The sequence below is a fragment of the Eulemur rufifrons genome, chromosome 28 (assembly GCF_041146395.1).
Source record: "Eulemur rufifrons isolate Redbay chromosome 28, OSU_ERuf_1, whole genome shotgun sequence".
Taxonomy (NCBI): domain Eukaryota; kingdom Metazoa; phylum Chordata; class Mammalia; order Primates; family Lemuridae; genus Eulemur; species Eulemur rufifrons.
Genome location: NC_091010.1, coordinates 59,213,232 through 59,227,104, shown reverse-complemented (window position 1 = coordinate 59,227,104; position 13,873 = coordinate 59,213,232). Strand labels below are relative to the sequence as shown.

General features: G+C 49.8%; 1 protein-coding gene across 2 annotated transcripts in view; it reads left to right on the top strand.

Annotated features, from left to right (window-relative positions):
• Window positions 1-5,692: 5,692 nt before the first annotated feature.
• The window catches only part of GFRA1 (GDNF family receptor alpha 1), a 188,803-nt gene continuing 180,622 nt past the window's right edge, over window positions 5,693-13,873 (top strand). For both annotated transcript variants that reach the window (XM_069460644.1, XM_069460645.1), the window contains exons 1-3: window positions 5,693-5,746; window positions 6,576-6,869; window positions 8,070-8,153. In XM_069460644.1, the coding sequence (XP_069316745.1) occupies window positions 5,707-5,746; window positions 6,576-6,869; window positions 8,070-8,153 (418 nt within the window). In that variant the 5' untranslated portion in view covers window positions 5,693-5,706. The remainder of the gene's footprint in view (window positions 5,747-6,575; window positions 6,870-8,069; window positions 8,154-13,873) is intronic.

Sequence of the window (13,873 nt, the reverse complement as noted above, 5' to 3'; positions counted from 1 at the left end):
ACAATTATTGTGTCAGAGGAAAAGGAGAAACAGCATCACTCTTTATTCATGCAGTCAATATACTTTTAATGGGGGTGACTTTGTGTCAGTCATCAATCTAAATGCTGGAGGTGCAAAAAAAAAAAAAAAATGACTAGAACATCTTCCTGCCTTCAAGGAGCTCACATTCCAGTTGAGGGGACAGATGTAGCAACTAACTACAGTATAGTGTCACAGCAGATAGGACAGAGATTCCAGTGAGGTCATGGAGTACATTGCAGGAAACTACTAATCCTGACCGGAGGGGTCCTTCCTATCCTCAGTGGCCTGTTGCAGCCGAGCTGAACCTTAAAATAGCAGGATGAAGCCCATATTAGGCAGATGGAACAGAAGGGGCAAAGGTGTAGCAGTTAAAAAAAGGTGCAGCAGCTAAAAAAAGGTGTGGCACATTTAGGGCCTGGTGAGTGGTTTTGTGTAGCTACAGAAGTAAGCCTGTCAAACTATCTAATGTCAAATGATGGACTTTCATGGACTAGTAAGAGTTAAGGAAATCTGAATGATTTTTGAGCAGTATAATTTTACAAAATGAATGCATTTTACGTTATACTCTATAGGGCCAAAGCAATGAGAGTAAAAGACAAAATGCTGCACAGAATAAAACTGTCATTCTCATCATGACTCATCTGTTAACTTATGAAAATACACTTACATCAAGAAATGCAAGAAAATTGCTCACTTCACGTGCTTATGGGTGGATTGAGACTAATTTTGTAGCATTAAAACCAATTTTCTGCTGAGAAAACATGTCACAGAGAATTGCATGAACCTTTATAATTATTAATAATATTTGATATTGCCATGTCACCTTTCATCCTGAGATCAGTCCCATACACATGGGAGCAGATAAGCTCCAAGGAAACAGAGATAATATTAATATAGTAAGTCACAATGCCTTTCTAGCTTCCATATCCCAGGGGCTTTCTGGTCGTGTGTTTCTCTCACCTTTAGAAGTTAGTGGAGATAGTTGTAAAGCTGTGATTTTTTTTATTAGTTCTTATTACAAGAAGTCTTAGGCTAGAGTACAGGCCGCATCTTCCTGTTCACAGCTCTCCTTGCAAGAACAGCTCTTGACATATCTGTTCCCCTACTCCTTGGCTGCTTTGCTTGCTGATCTCATCCTGAGTGGGGGATACACCAGCCGTGGGCTGTGTCTTCATGGATTCTTTGACTTCCTCAAGAGAGTAACAAAGCAGCATCATCATTATCAACGTCATTGTCATCATCATCATCATCATCATCCTGCCAACAACACCTACCACTGTTGCTCATGATAAAACATTCACTCTACACTATTCCACTATTCTAAGTACTTTATATTTACATCATATTAACTAATTTCACACCAACCTTATATGGCAGAGCTGTCCACGAGAACTTGGATGGAAATGTTTTATCCATGCTGTCCGCTAGCTGCATGTGGCCTTTGAGCACTTGAAATGTGGGTAGCGCTACCGAGGAACTGCATTTTTCTTTTATCTTAATTAATTTCATTGACATAGCCACATGTCTAGTGACTACTATATTGGACAACATAGTGGTAGCGTCTGGTGGTTTATTATTATCTTCTAAGAACAAAGCTCTGTTTTCATCATCAGTGAGAATTTAAGGACTAGGCTGGGTGCAGTGGCTCACACTTGTAATCCTAGCACTATGGGAGGCCAGGGTGGGAGGATCACTTGAGGCCAGGAGTTCAAGACCAGCCTGGGTAACATAGTGAGGTCCCATCTCCACAAAAAAATTTAAAAAATTAGCCGGGTGTGGTGGTGTGCACCTGTAGTGCTAACTACTCTGGAGGCTGAGGCAAGAGACTTGCTTGAGCCCAGGAGTTCGAGGCTGCAATGGGCTATGACTGCACCACCATACCTAGCCTGGGAGACAGACCTTGTCTCTAAATAAACAAATAAATATTTTTAAAAAAGAACTGAATAAGGACTTGTGTGAGTGAATGGTTCTGAAATATTCTTGAAGCTGTAAGTACAGATGCTCCTTGACTTATAATTGGGTTACACCCTGATAAACCCATTGTAAGTTGAAAATATTGTAAGTGAAAAATGCCTTTAATAAAATCTACTGAACATCATAGCTTAGCCTGGTCTACCTTAAAGTGCTCAGAACACTTACATTAGCCTTCAGTTGGGCAAAATCATCTAACACAGCACCTATTTCATAATACAGTGCTGAATATCTCATACGAAAGTTAAAAACAGAATGGTTATGTGGGTACTTGAAATACAGTTTCTCCTGAGCAGATAGGGCTTTTGCACCACAGTAAAGTCTAAATATTGTAAGTTGAACCATCATAAGTTGAGACCATTTGCCCTTTAAAAAGAAGTCCCATATTCTACATTTGGAGAGTTTTTGGTCTACCCTTCCCCTACCCTGTTAAAATTTTACTTAAAACATTTCTGAGGGATACATGGGGTAACACCGAGCCTCTTCCAAAGAATACAAAAGATATGGATGATGTCTTAAACTTCATTGTCATCCAGCTATCCCAGGTGGTCCGCACTGATAAGCACCAGTCCATCTACTGAAAATTGGAATTCCAATGACTGATTTTCCAAAGGAAGATATTCTCCTCCACTTATAAAATGGAACACTGAAAGAAAGTTTTATGTTTTGGGTGTCCAGGGAGGAACAGTCTTTAAACAAACTCAATTCATATTCAACTCTCTTCTCCCTAAAACCACCTCCCCATGATTTCTCTGATTTGTGTGCGAAAATATGGGAATAAATTTCTTTAAGGCAAAGAAACTGATTGGATGACTTAATTACATTTCTACTTAACCCACCCTGTAACTGAGACTGTTACCACTGCTAGAGAAAGAGAACTTAAGTAGCCCTTGGTTTGAACCATCTGTCGCAAAAATGTGACATATGTTTGCTTTGTTTACTCAACAACCAAGTGTAAACTGATACACTGAACTAGAAATCCCTGTATGCTGTGAGTGTGTGTGTGTGTGTGTGTGTGTGTGTGTTGGGGGAGGGGTGTCTGATGAAGGCATCAGTTTCCTCACACCTGCCCCTAAGGAACACGTGCACAGCAAACCAGGAACGCAGACCGGCTGGATGTCCCTAGGGTTTGGGGCGCGCACCGAGGCGCAGACACTCATTAGCGACTCCAAACAATGCGCAGCACGCCCGCAAGCAGCCGCTGCAGCTGAGGGCGCGCCTGGCTGATGTGCAGTTGAATGGAGAGCTAGCAACCCTCCTCCTTCCTCCTCCTTTCTCCCCGCCCTTACACCCCGGCCTCAAACTTCAACCAAAGCCTGTGCCCTTTTCAATTAACCCCCCTCCTTCAAAACGAGCGTTTCTTTTCTGTCCTCCGGGGCTGCCCATTGTCTGGTCTGATGGGCTTGCAGATTTGACAGCTGGGCTCACACAGACTTGATTCAAACTCGGTTTCCCTGAGAGATGAACTTGGACATCAGCGAAGATCCCGCATACAAGCCCTGAGCGGCGGGACGGCCACCCACACCACTGCGGGCTGTTCCCCAGACTCTGTCTCTGGACCCAGTGTAGACTTCGGTGCCCCGGGCGCCCCCCAGCGTGCGGGAAGGGGAGCGTGGCGGGGGTGGAGGGGGGCGATGAGCAGCACGACTGGGAACTAGAGGTCCCAGGGGTTGGGGCGAAAGGCTGTGGACGTATTGGGCTTTTTTTTTTTTTTTTTTTTAAATTTACTCTCGAAACAGCCAAGATGGAGGTCAGCTTATAAATTTCCCAAAGCCAGATCTGACCGGGTTTAAACGCAGTGGGCTGGGGGCTCCGCTTTTGTCTCATCCAAGCTGGAGGAGAGAGGTAGAGACTGCGTGTGCACGTGTGAGTGTGTGTGAGCGTGAATGAGCGCGCGCCGGCGTGGACGAACGGGTGGGCGCATCCTGCCATCGCCGCTCGGGGGCCTGGGTCTGAGTGTGTCTTTAACGCGCCAAGTCTTGAGTCACTGCCGCGAGTGACGTGGGGGAAAAACTTTGTGTCCGGAAGAAGGGTCTGGCTCCATTGCACTAAGAAGAAAGAGCCCTTGTGCATTGTGCCCTTTTGGGTTTGTGTGTGTATATGTATGTGGGGAGAGAGAGCGACAGAGAGAGAGAGGTGACTGGCAGTACCCCGGCCGGCTGCAGAGCGCTGCGTGTCCTGTGCGCGCTTGCGGGTCCAGCCCCGGGTCCCACCACGAGCGAGCGTGTGAGTCTGTGGCGGCCGTGCGGGCGAGCTCCGGAGCGGGCTGGCTGTGCGCTGCGGGGCGGCGGGAGCGGGAGCAGGCCGAGGGTCCTCTGGCCAGGAGAAATCTGGCCTCGGCACACGCCATCCTCCGCGCCGCTTCCAATAACCACTAACATCCCTAGCGGGCATCCGAGCGGGGGGCTCTGCTCGGAAATCATCCTGGCCCAACTCAGGCCTCCAACCAGCTCTCGAAGATTACCGCATCTTTTTTCCCCCCCAGCGCAGAGAAAGTGAGCCCGGAAAGGGAAGAGGGGGCGGGGACACCACCCCCCAAGAATAAATAAATAAATAAACTGGCTTCTCGCCGCAGCTGGACGCGGTCGGTTGAGTCCAGGTTGGTGGCATTTCCTGAGAGTTTTCTTGTTCTGCTTGGGAACCCGTGGCCGCTCCCTGCCCTTCCCCCCGACCACCTCTTTCCGTCTTGCAGGCGTCCCCCAACTTTGGGGCCCCGGGGGCGCTCGTGGCGCCGGGCTGCACCTGCTCGGGGACAGAGGGCCGGCGCACTCGCCCTGGGCGGGGGTGTGGATGCGCCGGAGTCCTGGGTGCCCAGCGAGTGTGTGAGAGGCGCGGACACCCGGGAGGGAGCAGAGGACGCGTGGCGGGTAGGGGCGCACGAGCCGGGTTTCGGCCCCAGCCGGGACGTTGTTGGTTCCCCCTCGGCCAGCTGCCTGTGCAAGGCGGCGAGCCCCGGGGAGTGTGTGTGTGGCGGAGGGACGGCGACAGGGGGTAGTGATTGGTCGTTTGGGTGGGGAGGGCTGGCAGCTGAGCGAGCTAGCTAGCGGGCGCGAGGAGGGGGCGGCCAACTTCCCGGGAGAAGGGGCTCTTTCCGCGCCAGGGCTGGCTGGGGAGCTGCCGCCGAGGGCTCCGACTCCAGGCAGCGGTCGGCTCGGCTCGCAGCGCTCGGAAAGTACCGTTTGTTTATACATTTGCCTGCGTTCAGCCTCTGGGGTTGCACCCGACCGACACCCCCTTGGACTTTGGGAGCCTGCGTCGGACCTCTCCAGCCCCCCTCCCCCGAGTCAGCGGCCCCCCGGAATACACGCACATGCACCCTCCGCGCCCCGACTCGGGTGGGGGTGGGTCCTCACCCCGGCGTTGAAAAGTCCCCCAAGGCGGGAGCGGGGGAGGGGAGAGGGGCGGTGAGGGGAGGCTCCAGCGTTCTCTGCTCTCATTTCAAAGCGCGCTCTCTCTTCTAGGTTGGGTCGGACCTGAACCCCTAAAAGCCGAATCGCCTCCCGCCCTCGCGCCCGCCACCCTCCTGGAGCTGAGTCGCCGGCGGCGGTGGCGGCTGACGACGCGGAGTTTCCTCTTTCACTGGATGGAGCTGAACTTTGGGCGGCCAGAGGAGCGCGGCGGTCCGGGGATCGCTGCATGCTGAGCTCTCTTGGAGAGATCCAGCGGCGGTTCGGGAATTTTTGGGGGGGCGGGGACCAGCTTCACACCGGCACCATGTTCCTGACGACCCTGTACTTCGTGCTGCCGCTTCTGGGTAAGTCGAGGCCGCCGCTGGCTTTCTTACCCGCTGAGTCTTTTCGAGGGTCGCTTGCAGCAACCCCCAACCCCCCGCTCCAAAACTGAGGCGCGAGTGTGGTGGATGTGGGATGAAGAAGTTTCCTTTTGGGGAAGGGGATCATGAATCCTCGGGCTAGGGAGGAGGTGGCGGCGCGGCAATGACTGCAACTATTCGTGCTTGGTTTTTGTTTTCTGTGGTTTTTAATGACCCATCCTGGAGAGGGACTAAGGGGCCCTCCAGCCTCGGGCCCCGCACCCCTTGCGAGTTCCGGGAGCTCGCTGAGGCGCAGCGGGCAGGTGGAGTATGGGCGAGCTTTGGGTCGGGAGAGCAAACTTCGAAGGGAAAACTTTTCCCGGAGTAGCGTCTCGGCGCTCCCGGCCGGGCCAACCGCTGACCACGGCTAGCCCGCCCCACGCCCAGCACGCGCCCGGCCTCCGCTCCTCTTCGGAAAGCTCCGGGCTTCGGCCGGGCCGGGCTCAGGGAGCCGCTGGAGCCGGGGGCGGCGCGGGGCGGAGGGCTGGCGAGCGCGTTGGACAGCGCAGGCTCCAGGGCACAGCGCTCACAGCCCGCGGGCGAGCCTGCGCCAGCCTCTCCCGCAGGCAAGGAGGCGTGGAAAGGGGTAGGAGTTCCCTGGGACGGGAGAATGGTGTCCCGGGTCTAGGGGGTGGGCCCGCTGCCTGAGCAGGGCGCCCCATAAGGCTGGTCAAGCTTATCCTAGTGCGTCCCGGCGCGCGCCCTCCCCCGGGGCAGGGGCGTCGGGGTCCCTGCCCGGCCGCACTCAGGCTCCCTCCCCTCCACCCCGCAGACTTGCTCCTGTCGGCCGAGGTGAGCGGCGGGGACCGCCTGGACTGCGTGAAAGCCAGCGACCAGTGCCTGAAGGAGCAGAGCTGCAGCACCAAGTACCGCACGCTGAGGCAGTGCGTGGCGGGCAAGGAGACCAACTTCAGCCTGGCGTCCGGCCTGGAGGCCAAGGATGAGTGCCGCAGCGCCATGGAGGCCCTGAAGCAGAAGTCGCTCTACAACTGCCGCTGCAAGCGGGGTATGAAGAAGGAGAAGAACTGCCTGCGCATATACTGGAGCATGTACCAGAGCCTGCAGGGTACGCGCCGACCGACCCCCACCCCCCCACGGGCTCTCCCGAAGGCAGGCGGGCCCCTCAATCCCCGCCAGCTGATCTCATCCTCCGCTAGCTTCTCCCCAGCTGCGGAGTGAGGACCTTTCATTGGCCCCCTGGGATAGCGGCAGCTGGTGTTTGCTAGGGCCGAGCAGCATTGTTGGGCCTGATTGTTGGAAAACCCATGAGGGGGTGGGGGACCACCATGGGGACCCCGCTGACCTCTCTGAAACCTGGTCGGAGCATCGGAGGAGGAGGAACCCACTAAAGGCCACCCAAGGAACCCACAACTTCCTTCTCCAAGGAGAGCCAGCCTGAGGCTTTAGCGGCTTCACGTAATAATAGGAAGGCTTGCCCTGCATCTTGCCTGGAGTTTCCCCCTTTTCTTCTTCCCTTTAACCTATTCTGACATAAGATAAAGAATTATAAAAGGCCCAGAAGAATCCATTCTGTCTTTACCCCCCTCAAACTTGATCAAAGGCAGATGTGTGAAAAACCATTTGTCATCTTAGATTAGCTGAGTCTTGAACCAGCTGGTGTGGTTCAACCTTGGTTAACACAGAAGTAGCTCAGGGAGAGAGAGATACACTTGTCACAACTATCCATTCCAAAGGGATTTTTTTGGTTCTCATGTGTTTGTAAATCTAACACAAACATCCTGTGCAGTCATTTTCCACTGAGGATTTGTAATATACAAATTTGACCTGTCAGCTACCACTTCTCCCAGAATCTGTTAATGAAAACCTATTTCAGAGGTGGACTGTTTACCAGCCAGGGTACCTGCTTGCCGAGTGAATGCCATGTCTTGGGAGCAAACAGAAATGTGGGCCTCTTCTGGGTCACCTTTCTTCCATTGGCTCCTTGAGGCAAGCAGGGCTTGTGACGTCACTGGCTCTTTCCTCTCTAATTTCATTCCTTTGCAAAGAGTGGGAGAGTTTTCTGGCAAGATCGGGCTGGGTTGTTCTCCAGTGTTTTCATGGCACTCTGGGGAGAACAAGGACAACAAAGGCAGAGGGAATGAAGAGTCATAACCATAGCCAAATAGATGCATTTGCAATCTTTGAAAGTTGCAGCATCATTTTGTTACACAATCATAACATAATTAGAATTCGGATTCAGCAGCGAAAAACTGCTTGAAATATATCTGTTTTTCAGATCTGAGTCCAATCTTTCTGTTGTTTTTAGGAAACGATCTGCTGGAGGATTCCCCATATGAACCAGTTAACAGCAGATTATCAGATATATTCCGGGTGGTCCCATTCATTTCAGGTAAGCAGATTTATACTTCCACTCTGATGCCTTTGTCTGCTTGAATTTGTTGGCTTGCATTCTCTTTGGCTCTCAAGTAGTGTATAAGTAGATAGTTGAATGGCACAGTGTTTCTGGGAAATTAGAAATAGGATGATGATAATGAAGAGGCAGAATGCCTAGAGATGATTGTATGACTTGAAAGTAATTTCAAATGAAATAATGTAGTATGGTGATTTGGAAGAGGTTGGAGGGAGGTGAGTTGGTTGAATTTTTTTTTTCACATTGAAATATGATTGGCCAGCTCTTGCAAAAGGAGTGCCACTTCTGTCTGTAGGTGGCAATCGTATTCTCTTCTTGCTGCATACCTTGCATGGTGCCTCCCTGGAAATGGGATCTGCTCATATGATGCCACTTACTTTACAAGATGCCTGAAGATAATCTTAGATTGTTGAAAATTTTTGGATGAACTCACTTGTCTGCCTTTGATTTAAAAGGTTAAGCTCTACCATTTGTTAACAATTCTTCTGTTTCTATTTTTTCCTGACCAAGTGTGTGTGTTTATAAGAGAATGTACTCCTGCCCCAATGGCCCTTTAAAATGTAGTCTCACTCCTCCCTGGTTTGTTTTGTCTTTCTTTGTGGTTCTACATGTGGTTTGGAAATGAACTTAATTTTAGAATTAAGTTTTTCATAACATCTGCATTCAGACAGCCCATAAATAATGAGCAAGGCAATAATTTCTCTTAATGACATATAGATTCCAGGCTGATGTTGTCTTTATTTATTTACAGTTAAGACATTTTCTTAAGTATATGAGAAATTATATGTTTCTTGTTGATTAAACATGATGGTTAATGTTGAATTTGATTCTATGAGATGATGGTTTGTTACTGGTGAGAGTGTTGTGGTGTTATATATGTTTTATATTTTCCTGCAGAAATGCCACCAAACCACGGGAGTATGCAAATACTGATTATTAAGTGTGGGTGTATTTTTTTTTTTTTTTTTTTTTGAGATAGGGTCTCGTTCTGTTGCCCAGGCTGGAGTGCAGTGGCATCATCATAGCTCACGGCAGCCTCCAACTCCTGGGCTTAAGTGATCCTCCTCCCTCAGCCTCCCGAGTAGCTGGAACTACGGGTGCACACCACTATGCCTCGCTAATTTTTTTAAATTTTTTTTTGTAAAGCTGGAGTCTCCATATTGCCCAGGCTGGTTTCAAACTCTTGGCCTCCTGGGATCCTCCCGCCTTGGCCTCTCAAGGTGCTAGGATTACAGGCATGAGCCACTGTGCCTGGCTCATGTGGGTGTGTTATACATACATTCATTCGTTAGCCAAACATCCACTGAGCACCTACCATGTTCTAGTTATTGTGGTTTTGGCAATGAACCAGTTACCATCTCTGCCCTCATGAATCTTAGAGACAGTCAGCAACTGACATTTACTAAGCTCTTATTGTATGCCTAGAACTGTGTTAAGAGCTTCATACTATTAACTTAAATCATCATCATCATCAAGTGCTTCTTAGGTATTATTATTTCCATTTTAGAGATGAGCAGATTGAGGCACAGTGAAGTTAGGAAACCAGCCCAAGATCACAAAACTCCTAAGTGGTAGAACAAGAATTTAAACCCAGATTTGTTTTATTCCAAGCTTTTGCAACATCTACCCCTTGCTACTTGGAGTGTGATTCTTAGACCAGCAGCATCGACATAGCCTGGGAATTTGGAAGCAGTGCAGAATCTCATTTTACTACTGAATCAGAATATGCATTTAACAAGATCCCTAGGCTGGGTGCTTCATATGCACAGGAAGCCTGAGAAGCACTCCTCTACATTATTCTGTCTTTTCGTTCAGAGGAAAAGAGTATGTGTGTGTGTATGTGTGTGTGTCTGTTTTGGAATAAAATATAACGGTACAGGTTTAGTATTAGAAGAACTCATATGTCATCCTGAATAATGGCAATAATTTCCAGTCCAAATTCCTCCTGATACTCTCTGTGCCCTGGGTTCAGCTAGGACAGTGACTTAAGCAGTGAGGGAGAGATGGAACTGGGATGGTGCGGCCGATAGGGTAGCAGAGGCCAACCTGACCTTCCTCCTGCTTTTGAGGGGTAGTGTCTCTTGCCCGCTGCCTGCCCCATGGACTCCTCAGTCTTTGTACTGATTCCCACGGACACCCACAAGGACGCTTTCACTCCCCATGGACATCGAGAAGTGAGGGCGCAGGCAAGGAAGAAGGGCTGGCCATTTGTGTTTTAATTTCAGAATTGCTATGAGCAATGGGGTTTTTAACAGACTCAATTCTCCTCTCTTGGTCACTCTTTGGTGACTCCTCACTTGGTCACAGATGCATAATGACAGTAAATACTCTCCGGTCGTGACAGCCCACAGAGCTGAGGGGAGAAGGAGGTCCCCTCCAGAATCTCCCGCTGTGCCTTTGCATCACCTTTCAATCCTTGCAATTATTTCCACATTTAAAATGGTGTGGTCCTTCTCGGACACCACTGGTTTGTCCGAATTTCTTTTATGAGTGTCAGAAATTCTTCTTCATGGACCAGGTTTCACTCATTCATTCATTGGCTCCTTCTCTCAGCCAGGTTTCTTCTCATAGCAAATATGATTCGGAGTTTGTGAGACCCGTCCTACCGAGAACCCAGAAGTCATAATGAATTTACCAGAGCCCGGAAGGCTTTGTCTAGAGTACCATTTTATTTCTCCAGAGCATTGACTTTAGGCTCCAGCACTAATGAGCTTTGACCTCTGACAGTGACTGTGTTCCTTAAGTGGGATAGTAAAGCCAAATGGAGTCTTGAGAGGTTTTAAGTTGTTGAATAATGCATATTATCCAGTTTGGCCTTTGTAGGATGGAGGACAGAGGAGCAGGATGATAAATGTTGCTTATTTTATGGTTTGAATCTGAGTTTCTAGAACATCTTCTGCCTTGAAAAATTTCTCTGAGGAAACTAGGACAACAAGGTCTCTGCTTTTTACAGATATGGTAGCAATCAGAGTTTCCATATTTGGATTTCTCTGCTCAACGTGAAGAGCATGTTTATCCACGTACAGTAAGTGTGAGCTGAATCCTCACACGGAGCAAGACACGTTTGACCTTCTTGCGTTTCCGTTTTCTTTGGATTCCTCAGACCCGCAGCCCGCCTTGCTGTTGTTCCCGTGCTAACCAGATAAAAGGCCATGGTGAGGTATTATCCGCAGCTTGGTGGGAATAAGGCCAGGAACAAAAATAAGGTAGAGTCTAAAAACTGTCATCTCTGTTCTGAAGCCTGAACAGCGGAAGGGAAATGAGTAGCCTGCCCACGTGAGAATTGTGGCAGGAGGTTGGAGGACCTCCTCCAGGGAAACTTGACAGGAGAAGATGCGTTTGGCCCCGAAGGCATTTTTAAAGGGCTTGAAGGGGTGTGTTTCCTGTGGGTTGATGCCAGTGTGGTTTTTAGGGGTCTGGAGCATGAAGAGTTAGGCAGTGAGCGGGAGTACCCAAAGGAAAAAGTGAGCCAGTGCCGAGGATGCCGGAGTGGAGGAGGGAGCCTGGGAGAGTGTCCTGGGAGCCAAGAGGGCAGAGCCATGTGGGTGCCCAGAGGCTGAGGCCAGAAGCAACGATGTAGAGTTTAACATCTGCAGCTCCAGCCACAGCTCCCTGCTCTTTAACCTCTGTTCCACCTCCCCTTTTCTCCCTCCCAACAGTTCAAGAAACAGCAAGAAGTAAATAGTGATTTGAAATGGTGATGAGCCTGTTGGCTTTTTTTTTTTTTTTTTCCCATGAGTCTCTGGAGGGGGAGAGCAAAGCAGGGAGAAATTTTGAAAGTAAAGTTGGTGCCAAGAAAAGCCTGAGGATGGAGGATCAGAACAAGAATATAAGCACCTCTTTGGCAGCCAGAGAAAAGCAGGGCTCCAAAGTTTAAAACCATTGATTGGGAGATGGGATTTTGTCAGAAGAGTCAAGGGATGCCTCGGCTTCCTGGAATAGAATCAAAGTTGATGGTACTGCATACAAGACGAAGTCCCAGCCTTCTGACTCTGTTGTCATTTCCCTTACAAGTCCTAGAAGTGGCTCGGACCTTCCCAGGAAGACTTAGGATCTTGAGATTGGTTCCCAAGTGATTGGAAATGGTTTGCTCCAGGATGAGATGTGCCCTGACTCTGTTTTGAGTCTGGCCCCTTTTTCTGAATGGTGCTGTGAATAATTAGGCATGTTTAGTGTTTCTGTTTTAATCTACTATTATGTTAATGTCATTACTTTAAAAATATGTATTACTAAAAATTCTGCATGAGCCCAGTGTGGTGGTGCAGGCCTGCAGTCCCAGCTCCTCAGGAGGCTGAAGCAGGAGGATCGCTTGAGCCATGAGTTTGAGGCTGTAGTGCTCTATGATTGTGCCTGTGAATAGCCACTGCATTCCAGCCTGGGCAACACAGTGAGACCCTGTCCCTGAAAAAAAAAATGTTGCGTGTTGGAGATGATCCTTATAACACACCATCTGCTTTCTTGTCAAGTCATGATGAGAGAGAAAGACTTGTAAATAGCAGCTGTTAGGGTGTGGTGGTCCTTTCCTTTCCACCCAGTTCTTTAATCGTGGTGTTCCTCTGAGCACCCCCGTCAGTTCCCCATTACTTACACTGGCATGTGGTAAACTCCGTAGCAGGCCAGAGGAGCCCTACACAACCCTGCCCCTCCACTCATGCTCACTGAGCCAACCACTCCCCAGGTATTTCACGTGCATTCACTTTCCTGTGCCTTTTTGCACATGGCCTTGCCTTTGCTTGGAAATCCTCTGTTAGTTCTTCAAGACCAAGATCAAATTTCATCTCTGAGGGCCTTGCTGGAATTCCCCCAGACAGGCACTTCCACTCAGGACTCACTCACGGTGCGCTGTGCTCTTGCCTTTATGTTAGCTGTTAATCACAGGGAATCCAGAGGACTTATTTATGTGTCTGTCTTTCCTACTGTAAAGTCCGGGTTATGCTGTGTGCCTGTGGAGCATCAAGCATCCTTTCTGGTCCTGAGCAGGTGTCCCCTCAACCAGGGGTGGTGGAGTGTCAGGGAAGAAGGGTCCTTGCTCTGTTTTGCAGACTTGAAACTCAGAGAGTGGAACCGATTTGGCCAGGGTCACGCTGCTTGAGCGGAGCCTTGGGGACCTTTGCCAGTACATGGCACTGCTGTACGGGAGGCCAGTGTTGGCCTCTTTGTGTGTGTATACTCTCCGGACAAACCTCCTCCCTTCCTGGGACCTCAGCCACCACTTATACCGATGACTCAGAGCCTTCCCTCCTACTCCAGCCTCTGCTGGGCTCTAAACCAGCAGGTCCAGCTGAGTTCTGGACAACTCCATCTGGCTGTATCTCAGTTACCTCAAACTCTCAAACTCAGCATGTCCAAATTGGGCTCTCTCCCCCTTTTCTCCTTCTGCCCTGTCTTCCTGGGTCTCCTGTCTTGTACAACGGCATTGTCATCTGCCTGGCGATCTACGCTGTAAACTGTGGGGTCACTTCCATCCCTTCTCCCATCCTCGCTCCTTCAGCTGGACCCGTCAGCACATCCTGCTGAGCTGACCTGTGGTCATTTGAATTGCTCCCCTCTCCATTCCCTGAGCGTCCCCATCTTATCTTTGCATGGGCCTTCGCGACCTCCCTGTGTCTAGTTTCTCCCAGTCCAACCTGGCCTCCTCATTGCCAGGTCTTATCTTAGGACCTTGGTGACTTACAGGAACAATCTGGCTTCAGTCTTCC